Here is a 24,188-nt window from a genome sequence, read left to right as displayed (position 1 = left end):
CCCTTGTACCCCACTGATCCGTTGGTATTTTAAGAGGAAAAGGGAACACAAGGCTTATTTGGATTCATTTCAAACAGCTAGCAGTCAATTCACGAGTGCTGCAAAGCATTTGACTGACACAAGAACATACACATATATATCAGGCGAACATATCACATTTATCTTTGCGACACAATGAAGCCTCACACCTCCCCCAGTCGCGAAGTCACGTGACACTGTGTAGAACCAAAATGGCCGCCCTTGTGTTTTGACGTATAATAGCTAGCTACTTTTCTTTTTCTTTCATTCTTGGTAGAAAACTATCAAACTAGAGACTTTTTGGAGGAACTGCATCTCGCCATCCTCCATACACCGGCATCACAGTTTTTATCTTGAAGACAATCAAGACTGACACGTATTTGTTGATAGGGTCGGACGATGCATATTCGGTTCTAATAAAGGCTAGCTAGCTGGCTCTGGCTGGCACTCATCAAAGCGGTTCAAAGTGAAACAGCCAGCTAACGGAGCTGCGATGGAGGAGTTGAGCGCAGACGAGGTGAGGCGACGCTGCGAAACGCTCCGCATGAGTGCGGATAACCGCTCCAGCTTTGTTTTGCTTCGCGTTACCATATGTATTTAAATGAATTCCTTCCATTCGGACCTCATGTCGAAGGGGTTCCCACTAGCCTTACTAGCCCACTAGACTTGCTACTAAAGCTAGCTCAGGGGCTAGCCTCGTTAAACAAACGTATCCTCAATACAATTCCACATGTAATGCTCATTCAACACCAGCATGATGTTACATGCGCGCGCGTTACCCAACGCGACCTCTCCGACGTTTATTGAGGAGAGTCACTGGATGTAACGGAGGAATTACCCGGTGTGTTTCTGTCTCCAGCAACGGACGTTCATTTAAATTAGCCGGAGCGAAGCGCTAACTAGCTACCGACACGCTAGAGAGCGCACGTATTGCATACTAAACGACTGGATTAATATCCATACACTGACTGGTTATCACCTGCTATGTGTTTTTTTCATACACCTTTTATATTATGACGGATAGTGGATTTGGCATATTTTCCTGCTAGCTGTCAGTTGCTAACGTTGTTTTGCTAACAGACAAAAAATAGCCTGCGAGACGACTCAGCATAAAAAACACACCGGGCCACCATTGTGCAATCAACTGTGTGGCCACTGAGCCGGGCCACTTGGGCAACGCACATCATTTTAGAAAGGGGTACTTCTTTGTACCCTTAGTGTACACTTCGCTACTCGATCAACAGTGTGCAGTTGATTTTCTATAGTTCAGCCTCTTCCACCGAGTTGCACGACGAGTAGCCTTCTCACATCTGACTTTGTTCGTGTGTTTTGAAAAGGTGCTGAATGAAAACATTTTTTAAATTATGTGTCTCTTGTCTGGGACTAATGATCAAAGACTGCTCACGAAAAGATGTGTCGCTGTATGCTTCATATTCTTATCGTTCAGCCAAATAAATAAATATATATATATATATATATATATATATATATATATATATATATATATATATATGTGTGTGTGTGTATGAAAAAAAATAGGTGCCTAATGATCTTCATTGGTACAACTTAAGTTCATATTAGGCAGGTTTGTAGAGTGAGCATCCATAGTACTTTGAGTGGATATGTAAATGTAATGTTATAATATTCAAGATCCGCAGAAGGCGACTGGCACGATTGGCAGGGGGACAGACGTCACAGCCCGGCACCCCTCTCAGCACACCCTTGACATCTCCACAGAGAGAGACTCCCCCTGGACCCCTCCCTGGACCCTCAGGTGTCGCACCCCAGCCCCTGCCACCAGCTTCCTCTCAATCGTTGGGGCTCAATGTACACAGTGGTACCCCTGCCACGTCTCCTATGGGCACTGTCGGTAAGATCTACAGGTTTGAGATGCATTCAGACAGCTTCTCTAAATGACAGTTATTGTAGACAATACTTAAGGTTAAATCCTTTATGATTTTTGGATCAATATTAACCAGTTAGCTTTCTCCGGTTGTCACCATAGAGTCAACCGCTTTTGTAATCTTTAGTCTAACACTATCATCCTACTCATCCAGGGTTGATAATGGTCTCTGAGGCCCGGAAGATAAATCAACCTTGGTTGTTGGAGTCTGAGCTCAACACTGAAAGGGACCTTTGTCAGTGTGACCTTGATATTTGAACAGCGAGAACCAGTCATGCTCCCACAAACAGCAGTTTGTTGTGATCCCCAGTGTCCCTGTGTGACACAAAGTGTAGGCTTGCTGTGTAGTGTGAGAAATTATGCTTTTATGCGTTGCTCTAGAAAAAACACCTGTGACTCATGCATGGATAGACTGCCAATCTCCTGCCATTGTTTGTAGGTGTGCATATATGTTGTGGTGTTGCTATACAGGGCTGCCTTTTTATAGCTTGCAGGGAGGGCCCATGATACTTTTCATAATTGGTGAAATTCGGGATTTTCTTCATGGCATGTTAATGTATTTATTAATATTGTACTTGACAACCATTGTATACATTATTTATTTTACTAAACTGTTGGTAATTACATGATTGTTGTGCAACCAGGAGTGAGTTGCTAATTCCTCCCCTTCACTCACAGTAAAATCCTGGGGGTTAATCAGATTTCTCTCTACCTGTTTGTTTTAATCAGGGCTTATAAAGGTATGACACAGCATGTAGATCTTTTAAAAACGGCAATCTGAGCCTTTGTTAACTTAGTGGGGCCAAACAATTTTTTCTTCAATAAAACCGTAGCCCTGACAGCTTATACAAAAGTGTGTTAAAAAAACATGACCCCAGACTGTAAAAAACTTAAATCAGGATATCTTTTCTTGTTTTTATTTTATATTAATCATGCAAAGACATGACAGACTAAAGCCAAAGGCTGCACGAGCTGCAACCACAAAATATAAATGCAAACCGTGTCTCCTTTGATGGGTCTCTCCAAAGTGTGGGGGCTTCAATTGCAGAGATTCGATCAGTCTAGACTTTTAAAGAAAACAGAAACGCAAACAAATGTAAAACCTTCAAATGTGCTCAGTTGCATTGTTTTGCTTTTGCAGGAGTGGCATATGGTAGTCAGAGCAGCGAAGGTGTGAGCTCCCTCTCCAGCTCCCCCTCCAACAGCCTTGAGACTCAGTCCCAGAGTCTGTCCCGATCACAGAGTATGGACATTGACACTGCCTCCTGTGAAAAGAGGTACGAGTTTTTCTAATGGGATATTGATCTACCCATGAAAATAGATTTGTTTTACAGCAATGCTCAACCAGAAATCTATTTTAATCTTGCATGGACACTTTTGCTCTTACAATAATTGGTTATGAAGTTTGTTATAATAGAGATAACAGTTGAGATAATTGTGCTGCTTCATATGGACCACTGAGGTCTGAGTGTTGACATTGTCAGTTTAGGGATGAAGAGATTTAATAATCCTCTCTTTTTCCAGCATGTCCCAGGTGGATGTGGACTCAGGGATAGAGAACATGGAGGTGGAGGACAGCGATCGCAGGGAGAAGAGGAACTTGCCTGAAAAGGTAACTGGCAGCACTCAACATCACTGCAAGAGGGGGTCTTTTATCCTTAATTACTTGCCCTACTTGACTTTGCCCATCTTGAGATCAAGTGAGTTTTTAAATGAGTTAAAATAAAAGTGTTTGGGTATTTACAGAATGTAATTAGGTACTTTACATATACACTATTCTTGGTTTTAATATTCAGTTATTACAGTTCATTGGTACATACCAGTCTCTTGATTGACCAGAGTGATAATGAGGATTGGAGTAACGCTAGTCCATTTGGCATTTATTCTCTAAATGGCAGTTGTCTCTCATTTCTACACTTCAGGAACCCTCTGCAAACTCAGATGTCTCAGAAGAACAAGCTCTGCAGCTCATTTGTAAGATCCTCCGCGTATCGTGGAAGGAGCAGGATAGAGATGTCATCTTTCTCCCGTCAATGGCTGCAGAGTTTCACCAGAACCCTAAAGATGGTATGTCATTGAATAACATCTTTATCTGACTGAGTGGTCTACAACTGACTTTTTGCATTAGATAACTTGCCTCTTATCCCCGCCTCTCCTGTAGTATACTCTGACTTCAAAGACCTGATCGGCCAGATCCTGATGGAAGTCTTAATGATGTCCACCCAGTCACGTGTCCACAACCCCTTCGCCAGCTTGACCGCCACCTCTCAGCCAATCGCTGCAGCCAAATCCCCGGACCACCGTCTGACGCTGGTGCAGCCCTCCAGTCAAGGTGGCAGCCCCATGGGCCCCAGTGCAGGGTCCTTTGGAGCCAGCTCCCTGTCCAGGCAAGTACCGTGACTCAGTTTAATATAAGCGGCAGCCCCGAGTTGATTTTCTCTTGTTTCTTAAAAAGGAGGATCCAGAATTATATTTGACAGCTGCGCAGAGTTTGAGGGAATTATTCAGGGATGGAGCAATATTTCAATCAGTCCGATCACATGTGATGGATGGATTAGGCAACACTTCCAAATTTGTTTTCTCATCAGAATAAGCCAAAGCTAACAACAGCATAATGTGTAACTCCCAGAGACGTATGAAGGCTCTGGATTGGTCACCTCTTCAAAGGTGTGCTTTATTTATATATTTAATCGGTATCATGTGATTGGAAACTGTTTTTTTTTGTTCTTCTCGATGTCCTGATTTTGCTTTGATCATTTCTATATTTCTCAGACATCGTTGTTAGATGAATTGTGCCAATCACCATTTCAATGTTGTCCACAGTCTGTATGGGTGTGGTAGTCCTCAGTCGATGGCTTTGGATGCAGCCAAGAGGACCTCCCCATCTCTCCCCGCCCCTACTACACCCACTGTACCCTCCACACCCTCTACCCCACAATTCATAGTGCCCCCGAGCCCACCCGCTAGTGCTACTCCACGACACATACTCAACCCTCCATCTGCCCCTATGCCCATCTCACAACGGTATCGGCCTTACTCTGTCACCTCTCCTTGGGGGGCTCCTTCCCCATCTAGTCCTGGTCAAAGAGGATTTAGTTTCTTAGGACCCTCTCCGAGCCCTGCAGGGCCCTCTGGTCCTCCTAACACCCCAGTTCCTGTGCCACCTCCCAGCCCCCAATCCCTCTCCTTGAGCTCACCCAGGGTTCCCAACCAACCCTCCTCCACATCCCTTTCCATGGTGCCCCCTTCTCCCAGATCGAATACCCGACAGGCCGCCTTTGCTTCCAGGATCCCACCGTCTAGGTATCTCATCTTCCATTTGCATGTCAGTGTGTAGAGCGAGCAAACATACTAAACCATAACGTTTTTGTGAACTTCAAGATTTGAGGTTGGGTATGAACAGATGGCTTTTGTTGTATATGTTGCTGCTTATGCTAAGTTTCATGCAGTCAGTTCTCATGTACACAAACAAACTATAATCTCAACTGGGTAATATTTACACTGCTAATCTAAAAGTCACGGAACAACCTGATATTTTAGCATTTCCTAAATTGGAAAATCAAATGGCAATTAAGATTGAGGGAATTAATCATTTCAATCTCCATTTAATTTCAATGCATTTTCAAATGCATTTCTTCAGATTTAACATAAAATGCTAATACATAGGGTGTTCAGACTATTAACGGACGTTTCTGTTAGTTTTAAGTTAGTATTGCTTGTTGCTAACATGTATTTATCCAACCCATTTTCAAATGACTAATATTAGATATAGTGTAACAAACATAATTTATAGGTTCTACCTTGCTATGAAATTTGGCAGCAAATAAGCTGTGGCTTCTGCCTCATTGCCTCGGCTTGCTCAAGACGAGTTGTGTGAGTGATTGTGACAGTCAGTTCAGTTATCGGTTGAAAAAATGTTCTGACAAAAAAAAAGCCGCAGACAAAATGGCATTAATGAATATTTAAAAAGCAGCCCAATAAATAGTCTTCAAGCAAGCATGCAACCCTCAAACAGCCTTTTCTTAGTGCTCCCCTCTTCCTTGTCCTCTTTTTTTTGGGTCTTGTTACCATTCTACATTTGTCTTCATGTTTTTCACTTCCCCTCTGTCTCTTCATGCTTGCACAACATCTTCTGTTCTTCCAACCTTTCTCCTTGTGTCTTTTCCTCGTCATGTTAGCCCCTTGTCGGTCCTGTTCTTTGCCCTCTCTGACATGTCTCAGGACAGCAGTGATGACGATTCTGAGGAGGAGGAGGATTTTGCACGGGTTCAGTTTGGGTCCAGGTACACCGCTGCACGGTGTGTGTGTCTGTGTGCCCTCGCTCAGTTATGAGTCCATTGCATGTCCCAGTGGGCCCACAAGGCTTTCCACTAACGACGCACAAACACACCAGGGTAGAGTGGTGAAAAAGACGTAGCCATCTTTAAAGAGAGCGGTAACTATTTTGGTCATACGGTCCCGGAACTATAATTTTTGATGTATAAAGTGGTGGTAAGTATTAAACTCTGTTTCAACAGAGTTGCAGAAATCCATATAATATACACGCTCATTCAGGTCTGCCAAAGTAACTGAACTCTGTTTTTGCCTTTTTTAAAAATCCTGTATTTCTGAAGACAGACATTTTCTGGAAAAGTGGTCCCTATTTATCTTAAGGTGGTTGACTTCCATTTTTAGTTAAGGAATATGATTACATTACAGTGTACTTTTATTTGCTACGTAGTTGTTACTTTGCTATTTGACAATATGTACTAATTTCACTTTTAGCTTTTAGAACAACTTATGGCAGAGGTGATACTCCTGCTTTGCCTTTGTTCAATGGCCAAATAAAGTACATTTGTATTATCTTCTAAGGGTTTTGTGCTTTGAAGCAGCTTGCATACAGGAGTTGCAGTTACAGCTGATCACTAACCATTAAATGTAGCTAGCTGAATCCTAATACCAGCTTCTAAGACTTTCTGCAAACAGCCTTTTTATTGTTCAATATCATCGCTTTCTCTTTCAAGAGCCCATTACTGAGATGCTGCAATGCTGTCACTAATGCTTTATTTGTTTTTTTTCAGGACCCCTTGAGAGTTGGCTTGAGTTTTTTAACCATACATACATGATTATGTTTAATGCTAATGGTGTATCTCTCTGTGCTGTGATGTTTCCTGTTATTTAATAAGCCCCCCTGTGTTCTTGTTTACTTTCTTCATTTATAGTCTTGGTGCATCTGGAGGGGGAATGTCCTGCAATTCAGCCAGCGACCGCTTCACCATTGAGACATGCAAAGAGACAGAGATGCTGAACTACCTCATTGAGCGTTTTGACAGTGTTGGCATGGAGGAGAGAAAAGCTCCCAAGGTAAAGTATCTGTCTGTTGGACCAAAAATATGTTCTGATTCACGCTAAAAGTATTGTGGTCTTTTCTATTCCCTTTACTGAATGATGTACATTTGCTGAACATTAAGGGCACCATTTAAGTTATAGAAAGGATTAGGATCATATAAGTGTTTACTTCTGCCTACTCTTTTTCAGACCTTTTTTATATTTATTTATATTTATTTATACATTTATTTTTTGCTGTTTATTTTAAAGATTATTCTTTTGTATTTTTTGTTACATTTGTATTTAATTCTTAAGAGAAAATCCTATTCAGAGACTAATACAAGGCTTTGTGACTGTATTGATTCATTCAGTTTAATTGCATGCACGGAAATATTGTGTAATCGGATGAAGACAGTACTTTACACTGGGGTTTTCCCAAAAGCAGAACTGAGATTTGAAGATTGATTCAGATTTACGGATACATTTTTAGCTAGTATGTGCGTCACAATATCTCGATATACGTTTCAGTCACAATCCAATTCCATGGAAGATGGCTAAATTATCATATTTAATTATTGCCCCGGCCTACTAAATTGGTGACAAAATGTCTCGAGGACAGAAGAACAGTCTGTACCTCAGACTAGCTGCAGGCCAGATGGTCTGGAAACAAGCGTCCGTTTTGCTCGTGAGAGAAAACTGATTTAACTCTCCAGAGCAGCATATATCTTATCACACCTCTAACCGCTTTCTGTTTTCTCTCATCTTCTTCGGTTTCTCCTTCAGATTTGTAGCCAACCAAATGTCAGCCAGCTTCTCAGCAACATTCGCTCTCAGTGTATTTCTCATATTGCCCTAGTCCTGCAAGGCACCCTGACCCAGCCACGGTAAGCAATCCAAGGCACACACTGTGAACATCTTTGGCTTATTACATTTGTATCTTCTGTTTCTCCTCGATTTAGCCTGAGTCTCCATAGCAACTACTCTTTCACCTTGAATCGAAACGTTATTTATTTATTTAATTTCAGTACGATGCTTCTCTGTTTTCTACGTGCAGGAGCCCTCTGCATCAGTCTTTGCTGGTACCTTATCTGCTGTGTCGAAACCTTCCATATGGCTTTATTCCAGAGCTGGTGCGCATCACCCACCAGGAGGAAGGGGCGTTCAGTCAGGTGTGAAGCACATCCGTCCATTTTTGATACATGTTGATACTTAGTGTCACTTGGGCTGAAACCTGTCCCAGCATACAGTGGTGCAGGAAGATGTATATGTATATGTATGTGTGTATATATATATATATATATATATATATATATATATATATATATATATATATATATATATATATATATATATATATATATATATATATATATATATATATATATATATATACATACATACATACATACACACACTTCTATGGACAGATGAAACTACATTGTACTGACTTAAGTTTTTATTTTAAAAAAAGTCTGTCCTAATAGGTAGGAATTAACTTTTTTTGAAGTATCAGTTCACACAGATTGTCATTAGTGATAACATGTTTCGGTTAACCCTACACCACCTTCTCAGTAATTAAGAAATTGCAATAATTCGGGCAACTTGGAAACGCAGTTCTAAATGTTGACATGACACAGATGACATGTTTGCTCTTGTTTTTCAGATCTTCACTCCCATCCTCCATGGGCTGGCTCTTGCAGTGAAAGAATGTTCCTTTGACAGTGACAACTTTAAATTTCCCCTCATGGTAAGGAGATGTTGTCCTGGCCTGACCCATACTGTAGTACCAAGCATGAGTTGAGACTCAATGTAGCTCAAGTTGCAGTATAACAGGGCTTAATGAGGTCCTGGGGGCCTGTCGGGGCAACCCGTCTGCTCAGTAGATGGGACGGCTCTAGATGTACAGCATATGTATCTGTGCAGACATGCTTGAATGGTCAGTATGCTAGTGTTGCCATTGTGCTGCTTCTCCTCTTGTATGGATATGATGATGCTTTTTTTTCTACTTCGACAATCTAATTTTCTTTTATCTCACTATCCATCCATACACAAAGCAATATAGTCTGATTTGGTCTATTTAATTAGTTCATTTTCAAAAACTGTCACTGGAGTGTGTCATATTTTGTGATGTTGGTTCTAATTGTCTTCTTACAAATGCACCAAGTAGATTATATATTGAATCATCAACTAATCTCACACTTGCTAATTTGACTGAAGTCTGGTAGTTGCACCATGTCGCCCAGTTTACCTGTAAACCAAATGAGTCTACTTTTTGTTTTGTTTTTACAGGCATTAGCTGAGCTTTGTGAAATCAAGTTTGGAAAAACTCACCCAGTGTGCAATTTGGTGAGTATACCTTTGGATGGCCAAAGCTACATTATGGCACTGAAGTGTTCATCATTATGTTCTCATGGCTCAGATTTAGGCTGTCTATAAATCACGTTGCCAAACAATTTAGTTCTAAGTACATGCAGGTCTGTCTATTGTCTCCATTGTCTGTTTATACCTTCATCATACCAGCATGGCCAGTTGACATCAGCACCAAAGAATGTGCTCTGCTTATTTTATTCATGACACCAAGTCTTCTTTATGCTTCACAAAGAAAAATGCTCTCCTGAGCATAGAAAAATGACTCATTTTACATTAAGCTCACTTAGTTGCTTATTAGTGTGTTATGTTTTTTTATTTTTAATATCATAACTACTGGGTGTCATTTTAAGTGGCATTAAGAAATTAATAATTTATTTGTGATTTAAACTGTGGGTAGGAATAAGTTTATTTCAGTACATTGTCTTCCATGGAGAAGCATTGTCTTTCACTGGAATTTAAACCTTGAGTGATGGGATTGTTGCTAGCACCAAAAGATAATGAAATATGTTAATACTTCTATCTCATGGCGGTCTGTGCAGGTAACGTCGCTGCCTTTGTGGTGTCCCAAACCTCTGAGCCCTGGTTGTGGTAGAGAGATCCAGAGACTTTCCTACATAGGAGCCTTCTTCAGCCTCTCTGTGTTTGCTGAGGATGATGTGAGTTGTCAAATAGTCAATATGTGTCATTTAGATTGTAGCCAATGCTGAAAAGTGTCTGTGAATGGCGAGTTGACCTCATGCAATAATACTGCAAAATCGAAGCACGGCAAGCTGTTTAATGGACAGAAAATTAAGAGTAAACTTAATGCTTTGCTTTCTCTGAAGACAAAAGTGGGAGACAAATATTTCTCTGGCCCAGCCATCACCATAGAGAACACGCGAGTCGTCAGCCAATCATTGCAGCACTACCTGGAGTCGGCTAGGGTGAGTCTCTGCGTCATAACATATTTATTAAATAGCTGTCCTTTGTGATTTAAGTAATGTATTGAAATTATTTATACATATTTTTTTTTTTAGGGTGACCTGTTCAAAGTTCTCCATAACATCCTACTAAATGGAGAAACGCGTGAGCCAGCGCTTAATTACATGGCAGCTCTGGTCAACTACAATGTGAAGAAAGCTCAGATGCAGGTGTGTTACAAAAGTCATTCATTCAACAGAATTATTTCAATAAATGTCATTTTGAGGTACCAAACTGGCACACCCACAAGAACAATCTGAAGTGTAGAAAAACAAATAAGTTATACATCTTTGCATCCCCCCCATCCCCCATTAAATAAAATGCAAATTTCATATTCGGGTTGTAGCTTTTGAAAATTGTTCTGAATTCACCCTCTTTTCTTCCTGCTAGACTGATGACAAGCTGGTGTCGACAGACGGCTTCATGCTCAGCTTCTTATGGGTGCTGCAACAGCTGAGCATGAAGATCAAGCTAGAGACGGTGGACCCTTACTACATTTTCCACCCACGATGTCGCCTTGTTGTCAGCCTAGAGGAGACGCGTCTGAAAGCCACCATGGAGGAGCTCAAGAGCTGGCTGACTGATCTGCGTAAGTTGACAGAAATAAATCACAGATTTTTGTTAGCAGGTACTGTTTTTTTTTTTAAAGGTTACTTTCAACAACTGCAAGTCGTTCATATTCTGCTGACATTTTGAGAAATCTGTTAACACGTTGCGGAGCCATTTTGCATACTATCCGTTTTCTAAGTCATTCATCAACATGCCAGATCTGTGATTACAATTATTATTATTTTTTTAAATCAAATTTATTTCAGTCATTCTTGTGTTACTGTCTCGACATTCCTTCTGCCTTCTTTATTTGAAATAATTTACAAAATAATAGCGACCACTCATGCCGTACTGTATACAATTCCTATCATACATTACAGTTGAAATAATACGTCAAATCTTAGACTTTTGTGGCAAGATACGTTATCCTCAGGGTTTTTTTGTTCAGTAAAGCTGATATTTAATAGTAACGATACTTGCGGACTGGCTCTAACCAATGTTATGTGTTTCTTTATTTTAATTTTCTTTGTTCACTTGGGCAGATGAAGACCCCACCAAGTTCTCAGAACCCAAGTTCCCCACTGAATGTTTCTTCTTGACGCTGCATGCCCACCATTTATCCATCCTGCCTGGCTGCAGACGTTACATCCGCAGGTTGCGGGCCATCCGCGAATTGAACAGGTATTTATTTATTTTCAGGGACAATGCATGTATTGATAAACGTCAATGTAAAAACACACACATGCACACATGTATTCATAGCATGTGTGTTTTAATGTGGTTTATTCCCCTTGTTAGGACTGTAGAGGAGCTGAAGAACAGTGAAAGCCAATGGAAAGATTCTCCCCTGGCTAGTCGGCACAGAGAGATGCTCAAGCGTTGCAAAACCCAGCTCAAGGTTAGTTTAAATTCACTGATTTTAAAGGTACAGACTTAGAAATACACTACTATATTTAAAAGGACTATTCTTAAATGCTGAAACGCGTAAAAGATTTTACGACTGAGCATATTTTGGGAGAAGTGATCCTTATTGTGTGTGACTGTCGTGTCAGAAACTGGTGCGAGCCAAAGCATGTGCTGACGTGGGCCTTCTGGATGAGAACCTGCTCCGCAGATGTCTGCAATTCTACAGCACAGTCATTCAGCTCATTCTTCGCATGGTGGACCCTGCCTACCCCAAGTGAGTCTTCCTGTCACTGACAGACTGTTACTGTTGGTTGTGATATTGATGTAAAAGGAACCGATCACACAAAGCATCTTTTTATTTATTTTTGTGGTATCAGTCATGCTGTGTTTCCCTTCAGAGTGTACTTTGAATCAAGCTGTAAGTACCATGTTTGTTTCTTCATTCCTTACACAGCATTAACCTGCCACTGCACCCTGAGATTCCCAAAAGCTTTGCTGCTCTGCCTGAGTTCTACATTGAAGATGTAGCAGAGTTTCTGCTTTTTGTTGTTCAGTAAGTTAATAGTTTAGTCTTGCACACTTGTCTAATTGTTCAACCCTGTTTTTAACACGCACACATCTTGTGGATGGGAGTATGCTAATGTTCACACTGTACCGTGTCAGTTTGAACAAAAGGACAATATATGAGAAAGATATAGATACTATACATCAAAGAAAAGACGCGGTAATACATGCATCAACACAACACAGCTAAAACCAAGAGTTAAGTAATAGCTGTTTTTTTGTTTCATCCCTTCAAGGTATTCTCCCCAGGTTTTATATGAGCCGTGTGTCCAGGACATTGTCACCTTCTTGGTGGTGTTCATCTGCAGTCAGAACTACATCAGGAACCCTTACCTTATCGCCAAGTTGGTGGAGGTGCTGTTTGTCACCAACCCCGCTGTACAGCCTCGTACTCAGCGATTCTCTGAAATGATGGAGAATCACCCGTTGTCTGTCAAACAACTGGTCCCCGCCCTCATGAAGTTCTACACTGGTGAGTTATGTCTACTGTATTTCAAAGCTGCAGTTGTAGAGAATGGGATATGTGGAGATTCTCGACTGCAACGTATGGATCCTTTCCTTTTTAACACAAAAAAAACCTGTCTCCTCTGGTCAGATGTGGAGCATACCGGCGCCACCAGCGAGTTCTATGATAAATTCACTATACGGTACCATATCAGCACTATCTTCAAGAGTCTCTGGCAAAACCTTGCCCACCATGGTACCTTCATGGAGGAGTTCAAGTGAGATTGCTTTTGACACTTTGTCATATAAACAATAACACAATTAAGGTTTGAATCAGTGGCTGTCTGACTTGTATCAATTCTAATCTGACCTACTTTTCCATCTTCTTTCTTGCTCTAGCTCTGGCAAACAGTTTGTGCGCTACATCAACATGCTGATTAATGACACCACCTTCTTGTTAGACGAGAGCCTTGAGTCTCTGAAGCGTATCCACGAAGTTCAAGAAGAGATGAAGAATAAGGAGCAGTGGGAACAGCTGCCTAGGGTCAGTGCTCAGCCTAATAGGGTCTTGTGTTTATGTACCATGTATTGCATGCATTTGGACAGCAGTTATCATTGAGCTTATTTTCTTTCAGCAATGAAACACAGAATTAAGTAATAAAAAGTAACAATAAAGATTAATATTGTTTGTGTTTACTTGGAAACTTTCAGGAGCAGCAGCAGAGTCGCCAGTCCCAGCTGACTCAGGATGAGCGGGTGTCTCGCTCTTATCTGGCCCTGGCCACAGAGACTGTTGAAATGTTCCACATCCTCACCAAGCAAGTCCAGAAGCCTTTCCTCAGGCCTGTGAGTGTCGCTGCAATATGGTCTCACTTGAAATGCTATGTTCTAAGCTCTATGAATGGAAATGGATTCTCAATAATACAATACAAATGTGTATATAAGGGCAACATCATCAGCCTAAACTTGGCACTGTGAGCCCAACAAGCTATTCTAAACGGTGCCTCCTTTTTCATACAGGAGCTGGGGCCTCGTTTAGCTGCCATGCTAAACTTTAACCTCCAGCAGCTCTGTGGGCCTAAGTGTCGGGACTTGAAGGTGGAGAATCCCGAGAAGTATGGCTTTGAGCCCAAGAAGCTCTTAGACCAGCTGACTGACATCTACTTGCAGCTAGACTGTGCCCGCTTTGCTAAAGCAATTGCAGATGACCAGGTTGGTACTGTATGTTCACTCAAATGCTGTAGATGTGTTATTTTTTAATGCGTGACGTTTGAAGCCTCCATTTTAACATGCATATGCATTATTGTGCGTGCTTCATAGTGCAGCATTGTTGAACAATGCTTAATTGAATGACTAGTTCGTGCTACTTCAAATCGACTTTTCCATTCCATTTTGACTGCCGACAATTGATGATATACGATTTGTTTACGGAGAATACTTTGAATGAGGAACTTCCAGTTTATCTTATAATTTGCCAGTAAGTGTGTGTGTAACAGGAGGAATATGTCAGGACACCCGGCTGCCGCTTCTTGCATATAGTGTCACGACCTATGAAAACGTTCTGTATATAGAAAGAGACCACACACAGTTATGGTACTGAATTTTCGCATTGCCTCAAAGATGCACTTCCCTTGCAGCTCTCTGATAAATGTTCCCTCATTTTGGTCTTTGTGCAGCGGTCTTACAGCCGCGAGCTCTTTGAAGAGGTGATCTCAAAGATGAGGAAGGCTGGCATTAAGTCCTCTATTGCCATTGAAAAATTCAAGCTGCTATCGGACAAAGTGGAGGAAATAGTCGCCAAGAACTCCCAGTCTGAAATGGACTACAGTGACGCACCTGACGAGTTCAAAGGTTTGTGTGTGTTGGTTTGTCCAAAGTGTTTAAGCAGCATACCTGCAACTTGTTGCTTTGTATCTTCAGTAGAGGTAATTTAAGCACTGCATATTTTCTTTCCCAGAATCTGGACTTGCATGCTACTTTTTGATGTGTGTAATAGTCGCCAATATTACAGAGGTCCAAGCTGACGTCTATTGAGATAATTCATTTAAATCTCGAAACCCTAAAATGTGGTCATTGCTTAGAGCAGCATTATACTGAACATCAATCTAGGTAATTCTTACAGTTTGTTACGGTTAACTAAACGACATGTTGTAAGTCACTGAATCTTTGGCCCAAAGAAGAAAAAGTCACTGGCGTAGAATCTGATGTGACCTCAGGTCAGTCAGTGCAGACAGACGGGATCTTCAACTGCCTCAATTGCTGTTTAATTCCACACATTTGCAGGGGCTTTTGCAGCTCATATAGGTCCTACTGGCAGCTTAGAGCAAGGCTATCCTATAACCACAGACTTAATATAATCTAGAAGGAGAACGTGGCCCACATACCTTCTTTGATTCCCAGATATGACAGCCAACCCACCACAGTTGACTGGAGTGTGCCGTACAGGAGGCTTGAGTATCGTCTTTCTCTGTGGTTAAAATCTCCCATGCCAGGTTTTATTTTTGAAATGAGTCCTACTGTAACAACCTTGTGACATTTCAATATGGGGCACACTTTATCAAAAGCTTTCGCTGAGTATTTATTGGATATTTTCTTTAGTGGTTGCCAATTTTTATGTCATAAAAAACATTTTTCAGCAGCTGGGTTCATCAGTTTGAAGTTTACATGGTGATAATACAGACTTATTTTATTGTTTCATTCTTAATTTAAAGACTACTGCAAAAGTACCAGTGGCTTCCCTGGATTCAGACGTAAGCACAACATTTGAATAGTAACCCTTGTCCAAGCACAAGGAGCAGCCTAAGATATTTGTTTCAGCTCTAAAAAAACTAAAAAACTGGAGATGCTCACTGGCTTTTACTGTAATGAAAGAAAGGCGTCTGTGCTGATGCTACTAAAACTCAATTTCTCATTTTCCCATTTGAAGCTTGTGCTTTTTGTTTCGTTATCCTACTGGCTCTAAAACGTACATACGGCTTTATTACAACAGACCCTCTGATGGACACACTGATGACGGACCCTGTGATTCTGCCTTCGGGCAACATCATGGATCGATCCATCATCCTGCGCCACCTGCTTAACTCCCCCACTGATCCCTTCAACAGACAGCCACTCACCGAGAGCATGCTGGAGTCAGGTAACCAACCACGATGGCATTTCACTAGTAGTTACATGTAAAGTTCGGATCAAGGTCTTTCCTAATACGAACAGCAAAGCAACTTTCTAGTATTAGATTCAAGGCACGTGATTACAGGACACCAAAATGTCAAATTCAATTACTGCCGGTTAAGATGGCAAATGTCAGTTTGTTTGATGCTCACAATCTATTGTTCATTCTACAGTCCCAGAGCTGAAGGAGAGGATCCACACCTGGATGAGAGAGAAACAGGGCGGACGGCCTGTCTGAGGACCACATGTCACCAACGTCTGGCCTGCTAACATCATTAAGAGAGCTGTCCAATTCGCCTGAATTCAGTGTCCCTACTACCAATGTCAACAGCAAACATTTGAATGGGAAAAAAAAGACCTGATTTGATTTTTATTTCCATTTACCCTTTTTGTCTCAAACCATTATGGTTCTAAAAACAAAATATAATAAAGTTAAGACTTAAGTTTTTTTCTCATGAGTTTGTGTATATATCTAACAAAATATATACATATATTTAACAAAAGTTAGTTAATGCAATATAGTGCTGCAAAAATACGTTTCCACCACCAACGGGTTTACCAGCGAGGTGCGTAGAGTCACTTCTTCAATCATTTTCCTTTACGGTTCATTTTGTTTTGTAATACTCTGTATGTTGGCTTCATTAAACACTTATGATTTTAGGGAGAGGGGAGGGCAATACATTTGGGAGAGTGTGGGTGGGTTCTGATAAATTTGCTAGCCCAAAGTTTTCATTATCAAGTCTGACAATGATGAACTTGAGTCCACATTATGTATGCTGATTTCCCAGAGCTAACAGATGCACAGTTTGTGCTTGTAGACAAAGTTCGAAACTGGGAATATCCATTAAGGATGTAGCTTAACGTTAACTAATCCTGAATGTCGGCTTACTTTTGAGTACTGTAGGAAGATAAGCAGTGGAGCACCAAAATACAGTTTATTTAGTTGTTCCTTTCTAGTCTCATTTTCCCTGCTGACTTCAATAGATGGAATTTACTTCTTGCGTGTGCATGGCCTCAAGTCCAGAACCTCCTAAGCGCCTGATGGACAAATAACTCTGTTAGGCGAATTGAAAGGAACGAGAGAATGTAGCATGACCACCAGAAACACCATCTTAGGAGCGCCCCATTAAAAGTCTGCTCTTCAGAAACACTGACGTCTCACGACAAGGCGGTCTCTTTCAAATGGCACTGTACTTAACGTTACCTTGCTGACCTTAACTGTACAGGAAATGATTTCCTTAAACCACATACCTGTTTTGGAAATTAGGATTTTGAACTGAAATAAATGATGATGCACATTATTTCACAACTCGTCACTGTTTTTTCCAAAGATTGATGCCATAGTGGTTTTGTTTGGTATAAGTTTTTCTTCATTTAGTTTCTTGACCTTTATGAAAAGATCGACGTTACATCACGCGTAACTTCAACATGTCTGAGATTATACAAAGATAACAATGATTTTCTCTAATTAGTTTATGTGGAGAGCAAACAAGCCGTAACCACGGTGACATATTAACTAATATAATTATCAATAAAATCAAACGGCAAAATATGTATTCATATACATATATGAATTGCATGCAAGTTGATATGGTATGCTTACACCTGTCGTTTAAGTGCAAAGAATATTTATTCCAATTTCTTTTTTTGTAATGTGGTTTCCCAAATGCATAAGCTTAGTCAGTCTTCAACTGTAATTGTTATAAACTAATGGATTAAACTTGGCAACTGTCCCAATTTTATCGGCAAGATGTAACATTGTGTGTAATTTAGGGTAAACTGCACCGTATCCGGGAAAATGATTAACCCTTCTTCAGTCTGGAAGCTCTTCAGATTTGTTACACACCATGAAACATTTTTATTGCAAAAAAATTGCATTTCTTTTTATACCTAAATTAAAGTGAATTGCGCCCAAACAAATGTATTTGCTGATGTGATTTTCATATAGACTATTTAAATACGATCAGATTGTCCTACATTTATGGCACTTAAGTAGATACATTTTAAGATGTAGGATAGGATCGTATACGTTGTGGAGTTTAGAAGATGTTTTTTGAGGCACTGGGATGTGACTTGCTCCCTGCCTCGCTAGAAGGCGCTCTTTGCGGTGACCCTGGGTGTTGCGGAGACCGCGCTGTGGGGAGCGGTGGGTAGAAATCCTGCAGTGTGGCGTCACGGCAGAAAGAAAAGAGACCACGCCCACTCTCTTTACCCTTCCGATTCCGAGCCTCACCATTGGCTCTGCGGCACATTAGTCACCGCTTTGCCTTCTGCATTGGCTCCCCCGGCTGTCAGTCAGCGCTGCCGAGAGAGAGTTGACGTAATCTGCGATCCATCAATTCTTTTCGCTTGTGTGCAGATAGGCGTCCGCCTCGTCCCTCGACTGGAAAATAAACTCGTCAAGGAGCCGCTGATTACAGGTCCATCCGGTGGAGGATACCGCTATAATGGGTGTTTTTCACCAAACTGGACTTCATAACAGTTTTCGTGCTCGCGGATTTTAAATAATAAAAAAACAACACATCTTGACACTCGCTAGCTCACGATAGTCCTCGCCACTGTCCTATGGTGTTGTCTCGGTGACAGTCTTCAAACGTGAGTAAAAACATTATGAGTTAATTTACATTGTCAATGTTTGTGGTGCACGAGGCTGTAATACCAGATCCATTGTAGCTGAGCAGTTTCAGCTCGCGTTAATCACAGACTGTCAGGTTCTTTGACCGGTATCGGTTCATAGTCCAGTTTTATACTCATTATACCATTTACATTGCTCATTATATGATAATCTCTCTCTATATATCTACACACAGTATGTGTCTACGACTGGACACTTGTATCCTCCAGACAGACACCGGAGGTTGGGTAGCTCCGTCTCGTGCCGGAGAGGGAAGTCAAACCCGTTCACGTTTCATGGCGCGAGCGTGCAATACAATCTAACACTTCTGCGACCTTTTGAAACTGTGAACCCGTTTGGATGAAATGTTTAAATCCTGACCCCCTCCAGGGTAAACACCGGGGACATGGGGTCGAGTCTGCGCTGCTGAAATAAGAAGGCAGCTCCTCCCTGCGCGGTTCCACAACACACAGCAGCAGCGGGGGATTAGCCGACTTCTATCATCGGACAATCTCGTTTAAAAAAAAAAACGGGAAATGAAGCCCTCTGCCTGCACGGAATGACCAGCGTTGGTGAGACAGGCCCAGCTCGCTGCCCCACTGTGACCCGCACACAACGGTGGGGGGGGGGGGGGGGGATTCATGGGCGTATGCGTTAGCAAGTATGGCTGACTGCAAGGACATGGAAAAACACGAGTTATTTGGCCAATGTAGTCCCGGCGCGTGGGATGTATAGCTTTAACTGGCAGAGACATAAGACACATTGCAAAGTTGTGTTTTTATAATCAAAACACTATAATGTATATGCAGCCCAGTTGTTGCATGCAATATTCATATTTCGCATCCGTCAAAGGCGTATTTGTTTGCATATATTTATAAATGTAATTCATTGCCTTTCATCCTTTTTATTGGACTGTTATATGTCTGGTTGGCTGCTGTTTACAAAATATAAAAGGGTTTTGGTCGGCCATATTTGTTTTAAGTTGTTATGACATGGACATTGGGAGTGGGGCTGACTTTCATTGTGGCTGAACGTTATGTGATATAATGGGTTCTGCATTTTTACATTCTGGCAGTATTAAAAAATAAAAATACAAAAAGGAAACTCAGCCCTGTTTAATCCTGTTTAATTTATTTAATTCCAGATGTTCTTTTTACCAATGCAAACATCACTTTTTCTGTTTTTCCTTTAGGAGGGATATACAAGAAATTTCACTGGGAGACTGTCCTAAACCACAAACATGTCTGGGGCATCTGTAAAAGTTGCTGTTCGAGTCCGGCCCTTCAACTCCAGGGAGATGGGCAAGGACTCAAAATGTATCATTCAGATGCAAGGCAAAACTACAAGTAAGTAGCCCACTGGCATGCACTCAAGGATACACACACACAGAGCCAAACACGGTGTCTTGAGTCTGCAGGCCGGTCTGCTTAGGGGAAGTTTGGTATATCACACATGCACTCCCGTGGTCTTCCTTCAGGAGAATGAGCAAACTGAATAGTGGACGGTTGGGGACAAACAGCCTGAAAGAGAATAAAAGGCTTACAGAGGGACATTCCTCCTCCTCCGAAGGGGCTTGCATGCCTTCGGAGTCTCTGTGAGAAACGCTGAGTTGGTTCATAATGGGGGACTCGGGGGTCGCCATGCAGCCCGGCCCGCTAATGCCTTCAATTCATCAAGGCTCTATCACACAGTGTTTTAGAAAGGATATGTCACTTTGTAGTTTATGATTGCGTTATCTCTTGGTGTACACAAACAGTTGTAAAGCACTTTTAGGGTATGCATAAAGCTTATTGAAAGAAGTTAATCGTTTACAATATGTACTGCTTTTTATTTTGCTGGGGTTCAAGTTTAAGTTACGATAGCCTTCTGACATTAAGGAAAGTTTTACCTAATTTCTCGGATTATGCAGTTGTCCGCCGATTTAACAACATAGTAACGGGATCAGGGATAAAGATGACTGTTGTATCGATGCATTGAATATGCTTCAATTTGTACATTTAGTATCAGTCATTCTTGGCTTTTACACATGTACTGTATGTGTGAAAATGGTGCTGCAAAGGTAAAAAAAAAAAAGAAAAGTGTCACGTAATAATTCAATTATTATGCACATTGATTTAATAATTGCATAGCTTTCCATGAATCTATTCAACATCATATAAGCAAATCTGTTATAATGCTCTACATCACTGCTATTGTTGAGTCTATATATATTATATATTGAAGGTTCGACAACAGCAGAGAAAGAATATTGTGGTGAACTTGAATGTGGTTTGTAGTCTTGTGATTCCACCTGCCTACTTGTGACTGTGAGTCATCAGATACTGTGTGCTAGCTGCGTCTTTACTCATGGTTGTGCTGCATGTCCCCTTTTAATGGACAGATGAACACAACACCCTGTCATTAGTATGGAAACATTGAATGACCTAGTAACATGTGATGCCACAAACCTGTTTTTTCAGCAGGCTCTCTTATTTGCCTCAAGCTCTGTCTGTCAGTCTTACCGGGCCCATTAGACTAAGCCTTTATGAATCTTCCATAAGATCAAGTGTCCCTACCACTTGCTCTTTATCTCTCACACTCTACCAAAGAGAAGCTTTGTGTCAAATCCCCGGTACTTTCACTACATATCCTTGGTTTTTCATTATGCCAATGTCACTCGGAGGTGCTGGAGGGTGACTCGTGGTTTGTAGCAGAACTGCAGTGGAAAATGCAGAGTTTTGGGGGGTTAGTGAGTGTAAGCGAGGGAGAGGGGGAGGCTGCAGTACTGCCGACTCTACCTCCTATCACATAAGCAGGTTGCAGAGCAGAAAGGGAGGCTGGCAGGCAGCCATGCATTCATCATTGCAGATGGTATGCTGAGAATGCTGTCTTATTTAGATTGTGTGAGGTCGAATGCTACCTGGTGGCTCAAAAGCCCACGGTCAACTTTTTTTTAACATTTGAAACTACACTATTCAACCATTTGTTTTGGAGGTGGTCATGGTTTTTTTACAATGTTTTAATAAGAGGTAAAATACTGTATTAGGATTATGGGATGTAATTAGTTTTTTTGGGATTTTGAAAAGTAAGTCATTTCTTTTACTCGGTAATATGATTTTTGTTTTTCATGACTACCAGATGAGTGTAATGTTCTAATTATTTATGTAAGAAATATAAACGCATTGTCCAAAAACAAATGTACTTGATTCTTTTTGCCCCCATCAATGGCAGTGTATCTATGACTCATCACAACTTCATGTTGTACTCCACAAAACATCCGTCTATTGAATATCAAATACTCCCCGTTAGGCTTAAAAGTTGGCTATAAAATGTTGCTAGATTGGTTGCTGTTTACTTAGCTCCAATTCATATTAGTAATAACCTTTCCAAGCAGAATTTATTTTACAGTATCCATGGAAACATCTCAAACCACCTCTGTACATTAATGCACAAGATTTGAGTGTTTAGTATGACACAGTTTTAATCGTGCGCGCCGACACAGTATAGGTGATGCCTTTTGTATGTCCATTATTTCATGGTGTCATTGGTGATGGCGGACATTTTCAGGAGACTGAAGCGCTGCCTCAAAGAAATGGGATTTTTATGAAGTTGTTTGGTCAGCTTGTAGGTGTTCAGCAGATGTGTGGAGGCTGTGACACTCCACTTATTGTTGCGAGTCACTCAAGGGCATATGTGTCGGTGTGCGTGTCTGTCAACAACACAGAGAAAGAGAGTGCCTGAGGGCAAGGGCAGGATATGCTGTCTCCCCCTTTTTTCTCTCTCTCTCTCTCTCTCTCTCTCTCTCTCTCACCATGCATGGACGGTTGTCAAGGATAGGATGCCGGCAGAGGGGCAGCAAATTGATTATCCAGTGTGCAGAAAATGTGTCCAATGCCTCTGCAGGCAGGCTGGAAAACAAGTAAAGGCCTCTTTCAGTCGAAGCTCTTAAACACACCAGAGATAATGTAATTATGAAGGGGTGTTGCATTAGTTTGTGTTGGTGCTCCAAATGTGGAATAACGTAGCATGCCTTCAACGGGGCTCTGATGTGTTCTCCACATCGGTCTCTGTCTTGTTATGTAACCCATGTGTTATGTTTCCCCCTCAGCCAGTGTCCAGCCACTTATGTACTGCCAAAGATGGTTGGTAGATCTTGGTCGGTGCACAAGAGAAAGAGATCAGATTTGTTGGACCATTACATTGACTTTAGTGGAACAAACCTGCAATCAGATCAGATTTATAATTCCCACATTATAATTTGTTTTACGTTATGGGAGTTGATCGCCTTTTCGAAGGATACCAGCCTGGCCTCTCCACGTTTTCAAGAACTGGGTGAATGTTGCACAATATCAATGTCATCCCCTAAGTAAACTAATTGACAAATTGAAAGAACAAACAGAAGGTCAACATATCAATTAACCTTCACCTTTCAGGTACACTTTTGCTGAGTGTCCTCTCAGTACGAGCTAAGTGGGTGGTGACCTTACAAAAAACCCTACAGGGAGGAATCCGCTCAGCCCTAGTGTCAGTTACACATAAGAGGACAGGAGGCCATCATCACAGCAAAAAATGGCAATGAGCCCATATCATATGAATGAATTGTGAACATTGAGGAGAGAGCTGGCAGAACAAGAGGGGGGCGGGGGAGTAGGATTGGGAGCATGGTTTTGGTTGAAGGATGGACATCTTGCTACTGAACCCTTTGCAGACGGGGCCGATTGACCTGATTAGGACTAGAATAATCCACAGGCTTGCCTCAGGTCGCCACGCCCTGCTGCCGTAATCCTGGTGACCCTTGTAGGTGTACACACGCCCACTCAGGGTGTTACATTCCTCATCGTCTCATGCTGAGTTTGTTTTGGAGCGACGCGCATTTTGGCAACATGCACTACTTACACCCTCCAGATTGACCTCCTAATGAGGAGGGAGGACAGGCAGATGTCTGCGTCTGTGATCCGCTAATTCTGTGTCTCAGGACTTTCGGGCCAGATGTGCATATGCATGTTGTGCAACTCATCCCGTTTTCAGTACACCTCTCTGTAACAGCTGCTGTAACACCTACCAGCAACAGAAGAGTGACTCGAGGCCCGGACCACACTGCCTGTGTGAGCAGGACGTGTGGTCCTGACGGATGTCGCTGAACTGCTGCGGATCACACGCGGGTGATGTCCACACGTTGTTGTTGCTGCTGTCACTGCCAGCACTTTTCCTTCATTGATATTGGGAGCATGTGGATGTTCTGTGACACTTTTTCACAATAATAATAATAAAATTAAGGAGGAGACTAAGTCAGAGTGTGAGGAATTGTATCTCATGCACATGTTGCTGTCATTTCCGCTGTGGTCCTCTTTTATGCTGGGTAGTCAAAGCAGCAGCACATTTGTTTGTCTTCTGCTGTAAACCATC

At 41.6% G+C, this 24,188-nt stretch overlaps 2 protein-coding genes across 9 annotated transcripts in view; both read left to right on the top strand.

Annotated features, from left to right (window-relative positions):
• Positions 1 to 210: 210 nt before the first annotated feature.
• Positions 211 to 17,490, top strand: ube4b (ubiquitination factor E4B, UFD2 homolog (S. cerevisiae)). Of its 3 annotated transcripts, XM_034536845.1 has the most exons (29): positions 211 to 535; positions 1,669 to 1,888; positions 3,063 to 3,198; positions 3,446 to 3,533; positions 3,844 to 3,988; positions 4,083 to 4,308; positions 4,745 to 5,224; positions 6,100 to 6,204; positions 7,123 to 7,264; positions 8,012 to 8,112; positions 8,283 to 8,397; positions 8,892 to 8,975; positions 9,518 to 9,574; positions 10,138 to 10,254; positions 10,423 to 10,521; positions 10,615 to 10,728; positions 10,949 to 11,147; positions 11,650 to 11,788; positions 11,906 to 12,005; positions 12,160 to 12,287; positions 12,468 to 12,566; positions 12,814 to 13,049; positions 13,173 to 13,299; positions 13,421 to 13,565; positions 13,733 to 13,867; positions 14,042 to 14,233; positions 14,698 to 14,872; positions 16,011 to 16,157; positions 16,363 to 17,490. In XM_034536845.1, exons 1-29 carry the CDS (start codon positions 512 to 514, stop codon positions 16,425 to 16,427), a joined length of 4,140 nt encoding a protein of 1,379 aa, XP_034392736.1. In that variant the 5' UTR covers positions 211 to 511; the 3' UTR covers positions 16,428 to 17,490. The 3 variants fall into 3 exon arrangements, with proteins under 3 accessions (XP_034392736.1, XP_034392737.1, XP_034392738.1); XM_034536846.1 differs by lacking the exon at positions 6,100 to 6,204; XM_034536847.1 differs by lacking the exons at positions 4,745 to 5,224; positions 6,100 to 6,204.
• A 1,009-nt stretch (positions 17,491 to 18,499) lies between these two features.
• kif1b (kinesin family member 1B) overlaps positions 18,500 to 24,188 on the top strand; it is a 55,132-nt gene continuing 49,443 nt past the window's right edge. For 5 of the 6 annotated variants that reach the window (XM_034536899.1, XM_034536897.1, XM_034536903.1 and 2 more), the window contains exons 1-2: positions 18,500 to 18,784; positions 19,996 to 20,149. In XM_034536899.1, coding sequence (XP_034392790.1) covers positions 20,044 to 20,149 — 106 coding nt within the window. In that variant the 5' untranslated portion in view covers positions 18,500 to 18,784; positions 19,996 to 20,043. Of the gene's footprint in view, positions 18,785 to 18,999; positions 19,376 to 19,995; positions 20,150 to 24,188 lie in introns of all 6 variants that reach the window. The other variant, XM_034536898.1, reaches the window with a different exon arrangement.

Source organism: Cyclopterus lumpus, chromosome 7 (genome assembly GCF_009769545.1).
Source record: "Cyclopterus lumpus isolate fCycLum1 chromosome 7, fCycLum1.pri, whole genome shotgun sequence".
NCBI lineage: Eukaryota > Metazoa > Chordata > Actinopteri > Perciformes > Cyclopteridae > Cyclopterus > Cyclopterus lumpus.
This window is presented reverse-complemented; position numbering and strand designations above follow the sequence as displayed.